Below are 13,743 nucleotides of genomic sequence, written 5' to 3'. Positions count from 1 at the left end.
TTTCATTATGCAGAGCTATGTTGTCTTAATTGCACGGACTGATAATTAAGCAGATAGGATCTAATTTTCTTTGTATGGAATGACAGGTTTCTAAATGCCTATCTTCATGCTTTGCCTATTGTCTAAGAGCTTCCTTCTCTGCAGTGTGGCTGAAATCAGTCACGTCTTTTGTTTTAGGGCAGTGCACACTACTGTCATCCAATTCTACTTTCCATTCCTCCAGATTGCTCCTTGTAAGACTGTGAGTGTTGAGTATCTGTCCATACAGCCTTATTTAAATTCTTATGCACGGTGGTGGGAAAAGTCGTTAGTTTACTCAAAGTAGACATTTCTATTTATTTTGTTAGTAAATTTTCATTAAGGAGATGGTCTTAAATGTGTATTTATTTTCCTTTGACCATGGCATTCTTAGCATGTGTCCCTTGGTTGCTTTATTTAGCCTCTCAAAGTTATTGGACCCTTAGCCTAGTGTTCTGCATTAGAGGAACAAGAAACGTTTCGTAGATGATAGACCTGAGTGTTTAACTTATACTTCCCACAGGAATTATAAGTAAACAGTAGCAGCAGTACAAAAGCAAATTTCCTTCTCTGCCTTCAAAGAGTGCACGTCATCTCAAAACCACACCGGGAGGCCTTGCTGTGCTGGAGAAAGACTGCAGAATGCAAAGATGAAGTGGTCATCTGTGGAGACAGTACTTAAGAGGGTATTTAACTCAGAACATTCTCGAAAACACAAAATTCTCTCCTTCTTCCCAGGCACAGAAGAGAAAGAAAGAGAATGGACAAGGCACACAGCATGTATGTCAGGCAGGTCACTACCTGCTGTATGGAATACTATGCTGACATGAGCAATACATTAAACTATATATATAAGAATAGGATAGGCACCACTGAAGATCCATGATCTTCAGACAAAACTGAGAGCAGAAGAAAAAGTAAAGCTTTCTGGAAAGTTGTTTTACTTCCTTACAGAGCTAACTATTCGGCTGTTGAAACTAATACCTCATATATCCTGGAATGCCAGGGGAAGTGTGTTCCAGCAAATTGGCTTAGCTGCAATAAAGTTTTCTTTGACTGTCAGTACAAGACAACTGTACTAATCTATTCACATTAGTTTCACCTGACTGCTCGGTTTTATGCAAGACTCAATTACTTCAGGATTAGCACAGCAATAAATTAAAATTCTTGAGGACCACTCAAACTACTCTTAATTTCCCCAAACTCTACAACTTCTACAAATCATTTGTTAGTGTAACAGAACTAATTCAGTGGATACTACTTTTGCTATTTGCTCTGTGTCTATAAACCATTAATAATAATAAAAAAAGATCTCAATTAATGAGGCAAGTGAAACGGTGTCACTGAGGAAAATGGCAAGTACACAGAAACACTGAATGGCTAAGGCAGTTGGTTGAAGGTTTTTTTTTTTTTTTTTTTTTTTTTTTTTTTTTTTTTTTAAATTCCAAATCCAGGCCTCTTATTTAGTTGTACTGTATTAAGACACAGCCTTTTTTAATTTGCTGCAAATTTCTCATGAAAAGCTCTTTACAAACTTATTTGTATTCCTATTAAATTTAATCTGCATTTTAGTGATTGGAGACTCTGCATGTAGCAGGAGGGTTGAAACTAGACGATCATTATGGTCCTTTTCAACTCAGGCCACTCTACGATTCTACATCACACATAAAACATTTCAAACGCTGGAAGAGACTGAAAATTTTCAAGAAACATGCTCCCTGGTAGTCTGATCATTTTAGTGCTGTGTTCCTTGCAAGTAAAGAAATGACTTGTTTTCTCCACAATCCATGCAACCTCACTATCACAGACTTACACTAGAGAACCAACATTTTATAATGACACCATCTGTTTAAGGTAGAATTGTCATGCTAAATTATGAAATTGTAATAAATTGAAGATTTCTTGCAAACTACTCCTCTTCAGTGGAAGGCTCATCAGGACCTCACGTTTGAAAGGTCTTTTCAGTCTTTCTACAGTAATAATAATTTTGCCATGCGTCCCAGAATTTTTGGTTATCAGAGCTAATCATGCCTCTAAAACCACTGTCTTTTCCCACAGACTTGGGTAACCACAACATCTAATCTTTATCAAGACAAATGAACCAAATGCATTTGTCTGCTTTTCATGAACCTTAGTGCGATACTTTTAAATAACAAAAAAACCTGTATTTTCAAAGTATCATAGAATCATAAAGATTGGAAGAGACCGCTAAGATCACCTAGTCCAACTGTCAATCCATCACCACTATGTCCACTAAACCATGACCCTTTGTGCCACATGTACACATTTCTTAAAAACCTCCAGGGATGATGACTCCACTACTTGCCTGGGTAGCCTGCTCCAACATATAACATTCACTATTAGGAATTTTTTTTTGTTAATATCCAACCTAATATCCAATCACATACAGAAACATTCTCATACATGTGTAGTTCAGATAAGGTATAAAACTCATCCTGTCAGACTGCAGGAGCAAGTCGCTTACAAAGGATAACCAAGTCATTTATGACCAAAGGAAGTCAATAAGTAAGGGCCAATTACTCTACGTTTGCTCAGAAGAAAACTTCATATAGAGGATATCAGTATTTCTAAAACTAGTTTGCTGGCCAGTTATCATGCGAAATGGCATAAAAATTGGTGTTTTGATTATGAGGATTACAAATTGTCAAATACACTTAAATTTAAATGGAGAAAACACGTATAATGATGATACAGCTGTCTCTGGATCAAGAAATAACTTCAGAGGCAGCAACACAGCATGAGCATCTTGGAGGCCACTTAAGACAGAAGCACAAATGTTCTGACAGCATTGTGATTCAGCCAAGAGACAGGAGCTGAAGTATAGGCATAGCAGTAAAACGTGAGCATTCATTTAAGAGGGACAAGTGACAAGCATAACACATGATATCCTTGCCAGAGCATGGAAAACAGTAGAAGACCATTACAACACTACTCAAAAACACAGCCATGTATGCTACAGAACTGCTGACACTGGAAAATTATGTGGCTTTTTTTTTTTTAATAATACGATTTTTCTAATATTTCTCACTCAGAAGGGGAAGAAAGAGGATCAAATTCACTATGCAGAACGTAGAGATGTGTGTAGGGGACAGCTTATTGCTGTCATCTGAAAGGTGCTGTTTATCACACTGTGCTTTACTGTGCAATGTATGAAATTTATGTTCCATGGACACTGCCAAGACTGAAAATATTGAACTGTGTAAGCACATTTTACTCAAAGAAATTTGCCTACCCTTCTTTTCTGTTTCTGCTCCTAAATGACAGCTTTCTCTTGGTGCAGTGATCTGAGAATTAAGACATATGATTTAGCTTTTAAAGAGAGTCTGAGTAATTCTGTAATAGCAAAATGAATTTTCTGCACAACGCATTGATAAATTTTTAACCTTTGTCAGTTCAAAGTTATGACATCCTTATTATCTATTTTAACATTAAGTTACCAACAACACTATTGAGCATACTTACAGTAGGGGAAGGATGGACCAAAATGTTTGAAACTGTCTTAATCATTCAATTTGTAGGACAGTATCAATTGCCTTTGGAAGATAAGGTATTCAGAAATCAGTTTTCTTGAGGAGAGGAAGAAGTGATAACTCAGCCACTTACGTGGCATTAAAGTATGAGAAGCAATACATAAACAAAGCATCAAAATTGTAAGACTGTGGAAAACAGAATAAATAAATAAAAAAAATCTCACTAGTTTACCCTCTTTCACCTTGTTTGTTATATCTAAGGTATAACCTAAATTGTTTACCTCATCTGCATAGCCTTGGCTCACTACCCACAGCACTCACATTCTTTGTAACTAGAATTATTTCCCTAGAGGAGAAACACAACAATGATCCTAAACTGTTCTCACCTTGAGTATATGGGGCAAATGAACCATTTTCCTTAGTTCTCCAGGCTCACGAAAATGCTTCATCACTTTCTGAAGCTTCCTGTCCAAAGGCAAAGTTAGCCTGCTTAAGTTTATTTAGGTGCCAGGGTTTAGGAAGGCAGCAGGGGTTGTGGCAGCAGGGGCCACACAAGAGGAAGGCCACTCCTGAATGGACTGTGGCCCATGGCTAAACCCATGCTGAAGCAGAGGTTGTGAACAAGGAAGAAGCAACAGAAGAATAGTATGAAACAGGAAAAAGCAAGAAAGAAGCCACTATGCACCTAAACCAGGTTCTGTGCCTGACCTCTCTCCACATGCAGCAAAAGTAGGGAGTGGGGACTAGGACATGTGGAGGAGAGTTGTGCAGACTGAAATTGAGACAAGCAAAGGAGTGAAGTTGTTTTCCCTGTTTCTTTACCTATTTGTCTTCTTTTCTTCTCAACACCTGACTCAGTGATTGAAAGTTCATGTCAACTGGCAATAAAACAAATTAAATGAAATTCCCTGAGCAAATAGTGTTTTACCCACAACAGTGCGTCAACTAGAATCAGGGCCCTATTACTCTCCATCTGCAAGGCTTAGAAATTCCAGTGTGAAAAACAAAGGCCTATTGCCATATTTAAAACAATTATTTTCACAGGTTTCTCAATCAGCAGACTATTGGGATATGCTTTAAGTCATTTTGGTTCACATTTAGAAAATCTAAATTTCATTGCTAGGCACTCTGAATGGCTTCCCTGATTGCGTTCTGGCAACTTTACACATTAGCATTGTCATCACTTGTCACATTGCCACATAACAACCACACTGGCCACTGTCATGGCCTCCTTATTAGGTACTTTACATGCAAGCATTTGACAAATAGAGCTGTATAAATAGAATTGTGTTAGATCTTTTTATCGAAGTATTTAATACTGTGATACACTTGATAAGATAAATGGAGTATTAAGATTCAGTACATAATATCAAACATACACATCCTCTACAGAAGAAAAGAGTCTGACCCCAAGCTTTGATGAAATAATTACTGAGCCAACAGTTTTCATAAGAGCTCATCTCCCTGTCCAGTACAATTAAATGGAGACCCTGACTTTATTACATCCATTTGTTGCTTTCTATTATCCCAGATACCAACAGACTAAGAGCCAAGGGATTCAGTCTTTGATGTGATGCTTACCCATGTATTATCGGCCCTGTGTACTAGTGTAAAATCACACCGGCTTTGTTCAGGTGGAGTCTTTTGTGTGAAAGGGTAGAGAGGAAGGCAGCACCTTAGGAGGCTGAAAACAACCCTATAATCCTTTTGGCTATCAGTATTTTCTACTTTGAACAAAGAACCTAAAGATATTTTTATTCTGGTCATCAATCTGAATTTTAGCATTCCTCATTGAGCTGAAACACTCAAAGCTCTTGTCTTGGGCAAGAGTCAACTCAGTTTTTTCCTCTGGGTTCCACCAGAAAGATTAAGCAGTTGCTGACAGTGCTATCAAGAAGCAAGTATCATGTCACTTCTACATTCTTGTCTTCTCCTTCCTTCTGAAGAGTGGACCTTATGACACCCCACTCTTAAGAGCAGTGCCTTTTCAATTCAAACTGGTTGCAGTGTCTCAGTTTTTTTTTCCCCATGTTTAAAGAATCAGTATAACTCCGGTTTTGGAATTTAAAAATCCAGTTTATGGCTAAACAAATAGGCTATTTTGATCATTTCACAAAGCTTTTATTAAAACAACAGATATAAGTGAATAGTGGAAGTTGACTTTGGCCCCACAATGATGTTTCCATTAACAAATATTAAATAAGGCTAACTTTTATGCTACTCATGGCAGACATTTTTCACAATGACATATAAAAACTTTTTTCCTAATTACCAGTTTAAAAAAAGGCTCTCAACTGTAGACATGCCATGAATATTCAAATTCTGGGTCACATATCATAAGGGACAAGTCCTTATAATATGAATGTGAAATGTCTGAGACCTCAAGCTCTGTTGCTGTTCCACAGCCCATGAAATTAGATGATTTTGCTGTCTCGTGCCATTAAACAATGTTCATTGTTACTATAAGGTGAGAAATGTTTAATAGACTTTTTTTTGTTTTGTTTTGTTTAACATGCAATTTGAAGCAGTCCTTAACATTTGAATTTTGTTCTCTTTGAGATATAAAATCTGTGTGTTTATCTCCTACACACAAAATTGACATTAATGTTGTAGTCTTTGGCGAACATTTTTGGCACGTACCAGATGTAATTATTATCACTTAATAGAGTACTCAGCCCAGCAAGCAACAGACTTGCAATATAGCATAGAATAAGATCCCCTGCTTCTTTTTCTGGAATGATCTTTCATGGCATAGAAATTCTTTCCCTTAACTTGTAGAATACTTTTTAACTTTCAGGGATATTTCACTCTGGGCTTTCTTTACTTTGGAAAATATTTTAGGCAATATGTAGCATTGTAAATAATGAAAAAATAAGTCTGTAGGATTATGTGTGGAGTAAAATCAGTAAAGTAGCTTCAAGTGTACATCAGTAGGTGATTACAGATTATTACACCCATGACACATACGAAATGATTACTAGCCAGATGTTACAAAAACCTGAATGCAAAAGGATTTATACTATATGGAAATTACAGGTAAGAAGGAAAACTGCGCAGGACCCAACAATAAGTTCTGGGGGGTGGAAGGGAGTCTTGTACTTTTTTGTCTGCATGACACCTTTTCCAGCAGCACCCAGGCATTCAGCCCTACCAATAACATTATCATGGACCTGACAGCAATTACTGCCACTTTAAACACTTTGTCTAGAGATAGACACACAGTCACACAGACAGTGACATGGAAGGCAGAAGTACTTATTACAGTTCCCCAAGTCTTCCATACTCCTATTTAATTCATTTATGGATTTTAGATATGTTAGATAAAAATATGCAAAAATACAATTACATCCAATGAGTTATACAGTTATTGGGGTTAATTTATAGAATGAAGGTCATTTTTCTCAATATTTAGCCCCAAATATTTACACACTTCACAATACTGTCATGTTATCAGATACGCACTGTGGAGTTAAACATTCTCAGAGAAACAGACCAGAGTAAAATGAGAAACAGGCCAACTGTGAATGCACCTGATGCTCTGAGTGTGAGTCAAAGCTGAAGGCTGTTCTAATATGAAGCAAATATCAATCTTTTTATAGAAGTCTGAATCAAAATCAGCTAAGAAGTCTGAAAAAGAGAAGAGCTTGACAGTACTATACAGGTATAGTCAGTAGTAAGGAGCTTTGCCACCCACATCCACACAGTCAGCCAAGACTTTCATTCATTTCATTTCTCTTACACCCACTCAGCCCCATGGCTAGTAGTTGAAAAATCTTCCAGGCATCCTGATGGATAGCATGTTGTTCTTGCATTGGAACAACATCTACTTAAGAAGTTGTGTGTCAAACTGTTGGAAAGAGCATTTGAGTTTCTATTGAGTTCCTGAGCCACTTGCTAGAAAAAACAGTAACTCTTTGTAACCTTCCATTAGCTGGAACTGTAAACATCTGAACTCACTTCACCTATGGGGAGCAGATTATTCTTTCTCTCAGAACCTGAAAGAGAACAGATCTGAGGTACAGAGGTCTTAGATAACGTATTCTTCACTCAATGTTTCATTTGTTGCCTTGCTTCATAAATCATTCTAAGATACAACTCTGTAAGTGCTGATCATAATTCTTCGAGAAAAGTAGCCAAATAGAAGTGCCCTGGCTTTTAAAAACTTTACATGAGAGATTATACTGATGAAGTTGCCAAAGCTGATTGGTGCTCTTAATTTCATTCTATATCTGATCTAGAAATACATATGTTGGAGAGAAACAGAGGTGTTAGCCACAGATATAAGGCTGATGCGTCCTATGTTTGCAATTGCCACAAACATCAAGAGTAAGTATTATACTATTAATACACACTGGCACTCTGCAGGCACTAGGAAACCTATGGCACAAATCTTATTGTATTATTGCTATACAAACACAGAACAGAAACAGGATTTGTAAATGCATGCAGCTACTAATTACACATTTTCAGAATGGAAGACTATCAAATGAGTTTTCATAAGAGCCTATTCTTGATCTGGATTACTTTTTACCAGGTTGATAGAAAATAAATTGTATTCATCAGATTTCAGATAAAAGTAAGCTTAGAGGTTCTGAAAGTACTTAGGAGGAAGGAAATAAAACTCAAGAAGAACTTGGCAAACTGGAGAAATAGTAAAAAAAAAAAAAAAAAAGCATGCTATTCAAAAGAGACAAGTGCAAAGTTTTACCTTTTTAAAGAAATCATCAAGTAAATGAATACAAGCTGGAAAACAGTGATGGCAGCTCTTACAAAAGGACACAAAGGCAGTAGCAAATCAGAAAAACACATGAATCACCCACATCATGCTGTTTTGAAAATGGAAAACATCTCACTGGGATGTAGAAACCATAATAAAGCTTAAAAACACAGTAAATAATGTCTTTATTAGAATATTCTGCCAGTAGTGCACTTCAGCAAAGAGGTATATCAACTGGAGAAAGTCTACAGAAGGCCAAAAAGAATAATTTGAGGTGTAAAATACATACAAGTTTTACAAGCAAAAGACTGAAACATTTAGAACTATGCTGCCTTGCAGATCCTTAGAGGAATAATGATGGTCTTCAGAGATGTAGATGTGTTTGGATGAGGAGCTGCTAGATATGGTTTAGTAGCTTGTGGTAGCAGTGGTAATGAGAAGACGGTTGGACTAGATGATCTTATAGGTCGTTTCCAACCTTGTGATTCTATGATTCTATGAAAGCTTTTTTGAAGTTTTGTCTATGTCCATATTGAACAAGGTAAGAAGTTATGATCTTAAATTGGAGAAAGAAAGATTCAGGTTACACTTTAGGAAAGTGCAGACAACTAAGTAATGCAATAGATTGCCTGGAAAGATTGTGAAATCTGCTTCAGACAGAAAGAGGATAGACTAGAATATTCTGACAAAATGACTTCAAGCCATATTTATCAATGGTCTATAACTATGTTCTTCCTTAAAAAATTCATATATGCATGCATACAAATATAAATATAATGGATGAACAGAGTACTTCAAAGCTAAAAACAGAAAACCTGGAAATTGACAACTACCAAAACCCATGCTATCTTTTCAATTTCCATCCCTTTAAAGTAAAAATTGCTAATAGAATTGTGAGCAGGGTACGGTCAAAATTAAAGGGCTTTTCAATTATGTTGTTATCTGCGTGGCATGTCCTCACAGCATAAAGAACTCCAGTAACTTTTATCTGATGGGGACAGTTCGATCACCCCATAATAAAATTGTAAAAAAAAAAACAACCTCTCCCCCTTGCTCCTTCCCCTCTTCCCTAAGAAAAGAAGAATAAAGAGAAATATCAAATACTTCTATACCACAGATTAAGTGGCAGTAATCGTATGGTAGCTGTCAAAGTGCTATGTTCCTGTTTTTTTTGTAATGATACATTTCAGGATCCAAAAGGACAGGCTGCATATTAACATGCAGAAGTAAAACATCAATGAACATAAGCAATAAAATACTGTAATTACACAGAAAAGATCTACTTTATTACTTACCTGTTAACTATACATACAGGTACATCACAAAACAGAGATTTATAAAATATTGATGAAATTTCTTGTTATTACTCTGTTTTTAACATTCCTAATTTGAGAAAGAAATTTAACATTTTGTGGCTGCTGTGAATTACCCAGTGTTTTAAAATTCAGTAATCAGCTTTCAATTATCAATTTCTGACTATGGTACTGAGAAGTGCTTAAATCCTGATTACTAACATTTAGATGTAAACAGTGTACAACAGACAATTCTTCTATGTCTATTAGCAATCTTTGATCTTTCAAATACAGCAATCAGAATGACATATCGATAAAGCCAGGATTGTGACTGAGGAGGCTGGAGTTTCAGGTAGGCAGCTAGAATAACAGCCTTCAGTGCCACCACTAATTTTGAATGTCAGGTTTAGAAGGGTGATTTCCATCTATCTGAGGCACAATTTTTCTGATGATGCACCTAACCCACGCTCCACTGCCAAACTGTCTCAAGCTAGAGAACTTGCATGTGGATGTTTTTATCCTCAAGTTGAACTCAGCTCATATTTCCCCAGACATGGCAGTATGCCTCAAACTTAAGAATCTGGAGGTTGTCTGTGAGATCAGATAAAGTTGTTCTTCGACATCTACTGAAGAAAAATATCATATAAAAGACAGCTAGTACCAGAAGTGCTAGTTCAGTTAGCAGTCCTGGGTACAACTGCTGCACTTTGTGCCTTCTGGGAGAAATAGAAGGGAGCTTGGTTAAAATCATTTTTTTTTCTTCCTTTCCCATCAGAAAAAAGGACAGAAATGGTAGTTTCAATTCAGAAACTATTTGGTATCACAGAGTGCCTGTTATAACAGGAGAGTATTCTTGTAACTCTCTGGTTGTGTGTATTCTGTGGCCTGGGAACCAACTGAAGTGACTTCAGCTGCAAAGGATCTCGGTATGCTAAAAATCCTTTTGGACTGTAGTCATTCAGTCATGAAACCTTTTTATTACATTCAAGTTTAGCTGTGGCCAGGATGAAAGTCTACTACCTAGAGTTCATGCCAGTAAAAGTGAAAAATAAGCTTATCAGAGTCAGAGAGAGGCATCAGAATGAACATGGCTGTAGGCATGCCTTTTCATTTGAAGGGAATTCCCTAGCTGTGCTCATGAAAATGCACAGTTGCAGGTCATGTTGGACATTTGTCTGCTAAATAAATGTGAGATAACTGCAATATTCTGATAGCATAACTGCATATTTTCCATTTCGATATGGATCTCCCCACTGCTGCCCATACCCTTGCCATCTTTCCTGAACTATTTTTTCTGTGCTCTCCTCATTTCCCTATGGGGATGGGCACAGTACAGCTTGCAGAGACTGCAATTTTCAGGTAATTCTGAGTGTTTCTCACAGAACAAATATTGCATCAGTAGTTCAATATCTCTCTGCCTGACTCTCAGTCATTTTGTTGAATGATGTTCTGGCTTAAGCAGTTTGGATCCAGGTTGCCATAGACACACAGGATGTCACTTTCTTTCTCTCCTCTTTAGCGTCAAGACAATTATCAAAGTAATTTCGGGTAGTTTTGGATTTTTTGAGGGATTTGGTGGTGTTTTCTGTTGTTTTTTTTTTGTTGTTGTTTTTGTGTTTTTTTTTTGCATAGGAATTCCTACTAAAATTAGACAAATAAGATGAATTATATACTCTAAAGTGAATCATAAATAAAACACAATAATTAGTTATTGCATTTGCATATTGATGATAATCAACAGTAAACTCTTCTTAAGTAATGGTATTTAATTGGAAATCCCAGGCAATATAAAAATAAATAACTTCATAATTCCAAAGCAAATAGCAACTTCTCTTTCCAACATGTGTTTTTTCTACTTGAGCAGAATGCTGACTTCACTGAACATCTCTTCAGAACAGACATGAGCTATCTGTTCTACTCATTTCATAAACATTTTTAAATGTATACTGAAATGGATTTTACCAGTAGGACAGACCTATCTCATTAAAGCCACTGTAGCCCAGCTCTTGCCTGCTTAGTCCCAGATCTTCAAGGTCCATGCATTTAAATCCAGGTGGGCACTGGTAACCTTCTTCTAGCTCTCTGGAACAGTGGGTGTCTGGAATAGCTAAATTATTCCAGGTTACATTTCTGTGAAAAATACAAAATTAAGGTGTTATATAAACTCAGATCGTAGCAAAACTAAATACTTGAAAGTAAGAAGAGTAAAGCAAAAAGTATTTCAACTATTATTTTTGCTATCTGATGTTTTCTGATGTATGTTATCTTAATTAATTAAGAACTTATGGTAAAAGATGAATTAACAGTCTCTTAAGATTTCATAAGTCTTACATACTGACAATACAAATACAAGCAGAAACTTCACAAGAATGCCTAGAGACCTCAGCAAAAACAGAGACTCTAGAAGACATACAAGAGTTAACACAGAGGTGTTCCAACTGTTTTTTATTGGAATTTGGACACTTACTTCTTTAGTCTCCTTTGAAAATCTTGAGAACATGTTCAACTGCAGGAAAAACTAGCTTTGATATCCTTTAACATGATCATTATGGATAAACTATCAGCCATGAATATGTGTTAGTTACTTGTACCTTACTTAGGTCAGGTTTCTACTACAGACAGCCAAGCCCTTAATCTTGCTCAGGTATAACCAGTCACAGGCAGGAAGGAATTCGTATCATTACACCTTTCGAGCTATTATGATGTAAATACTGTTTTGACTGAAATGAGTCTGATTTAGTTCTGAAAGAAGACAATAAGGGTTTGGTAAAAAAAAAAAAAAAAAAAAAAAGATGAAGAGAATAATGAATTGACTCAGTATGATTTATGTTGTAAAGAGTGTGGAAGAGGGGGGGCAAATTTGTGGCTCCTTGTTCTGTGCCTGTGGCATACCTACATAAATCCAAGTATATATCCAAAGACTCCCAAACCCTTGTAAGGAGAAGCTCAGGCACTTGATCCCTCATTGGCATTCACAGCATGTCATTGATAATGACAATACATTACTGTTTGCCATGGAGGAGATGGGATCAAAGCCATCCTTCTTCTCAAGAAGTAGTTTAGTTAAGAGGTAACTAGCAAAAATCACATTCTGAACAGGTCCACGATATGGTCTACAAATCAATACAGGAAAGTAATAAGTGCAGAAATGAGAATTTATGCTACCTGTACTATGAGCCAATTGGTTAAAAAAAAAAAGAAAAAAAGATAAGAAAGGTTGTGATATGTCATAATTCCAAGTGTGCTGAACAGGCATACAGTTAAGCAGCATCAGTTTTCTCCTTGCTTGTATTCTCTATTTTAACGTATGGAAATTCTGCTTTTCGGTTCATTCCCAGGGCAATTTCAAGTCAAGCTTGGAAAACTAATCAGGGTGAGTTATGGTCTGAGGAAAAAATGGCCCATAGCTTTCTCCCAGAGAAGCTGTGGATGCCCAGTCTCTGGGAGTTGTTCAAAGCCTGGTAGGATGGGGCCCTGGACAGCCTGGTCCAGTATTAGATCTGGAGGTTGGTGGCCCTGCATGTGGCAGGGGGGTTGGAGCTTGATGATCCTTGAGGTCCATTCCAACCAAAGCCATTCTATGATTCAAGTTCAGGTTGCTTTTTGACTTCATAATCACAGCACAGACTTCTAATATAGAAACAAGAAAAAAGAATCATGGGAAGTTACAAAGAAGAACTTGTTGTATTCACCTTATTATCCTGAGGCCTCAGCACAGAGCCTTAAAATTCATCATTTTAATTAATCTTGTTTGTCCACAGAACAGGTGCAATTTTCAGCCTGCCCTATAGTATGATTAGTATCTTACTGTTGTTTTCAAAGTCCTCTTTCTTTAATCAAACTCACACATGCATTTTGACAACTAAATTGGGTGAACAGGAGCTGTAATTACTTTATTTTTCTTGCTTTTATGCACTGCACGTGATAGCAACAGATTATTCTAAATCTGTCAGTGTGAAACTAAAGCTTCCTACACATTTTTTTCCCAGGCAATTATAAATGCAGATAATAACTGCTGCACCATTCTGTAGCAAATTCTTCTTGATACCTGAGAGCCACACACATCTGCATGGATGAACACACACACACATATACCTCCAGCTGAAGTTTTAAAGAATGCTCTGAAAATTAACCATCTGCTTATAACACAAGCATATGTGCATCCATTTCATTTTTTGTAAACATGTTCAGCATCTGTCACTCAAGGATTTAAAATTTAATCTGG

General features: G+C 36.7%; 1 protein-coding gene across 4 annotated transcripts in view; it reads right to left on the bottom strand.

Moving 5' to 3' along the window:
- Positions 1 to 13,743, bottom strand: part of NALCN (sodium leak channel, non-selective) — a 217,496-nt gene that overhangs the window by 151,064 nt on the left and 52,689 nt on the right. For all 4 annotated transcript variants that reach the window (XM_085215561.1, XM_085215563.1, XM_085215560.1 and 1 more), the window contains one exon: positions 11,494 to 11,648. In XM_085215561.1, the coding sequence (XP_085071687.1) occupies positions 11,494 to 11,648 (155 nt within the window). The remainder of the gene's footprint in view (positions 1 to 11,493; positions 11,649 to 13,743) is intronic.

The sequence above is a fragment of the Meleagris gallopavo genome, chromosome 1, assembly GCF_905368555.1.
Source record: "Meleagris gallopavo chromosome 1, MGAL_WU_HG_1.1, whole genome shotgun sequence".
NCBI classification, from domain to species: domain Eukaryota; kingdom Metazoa; phylum Chordata; class Aves; order Galliformes; family Phasianidae; genus Meleagris; species Meleagris gallopavo.
This window is presented reverse-complemented; position numbering and strand designations above follow the sequence as displayed.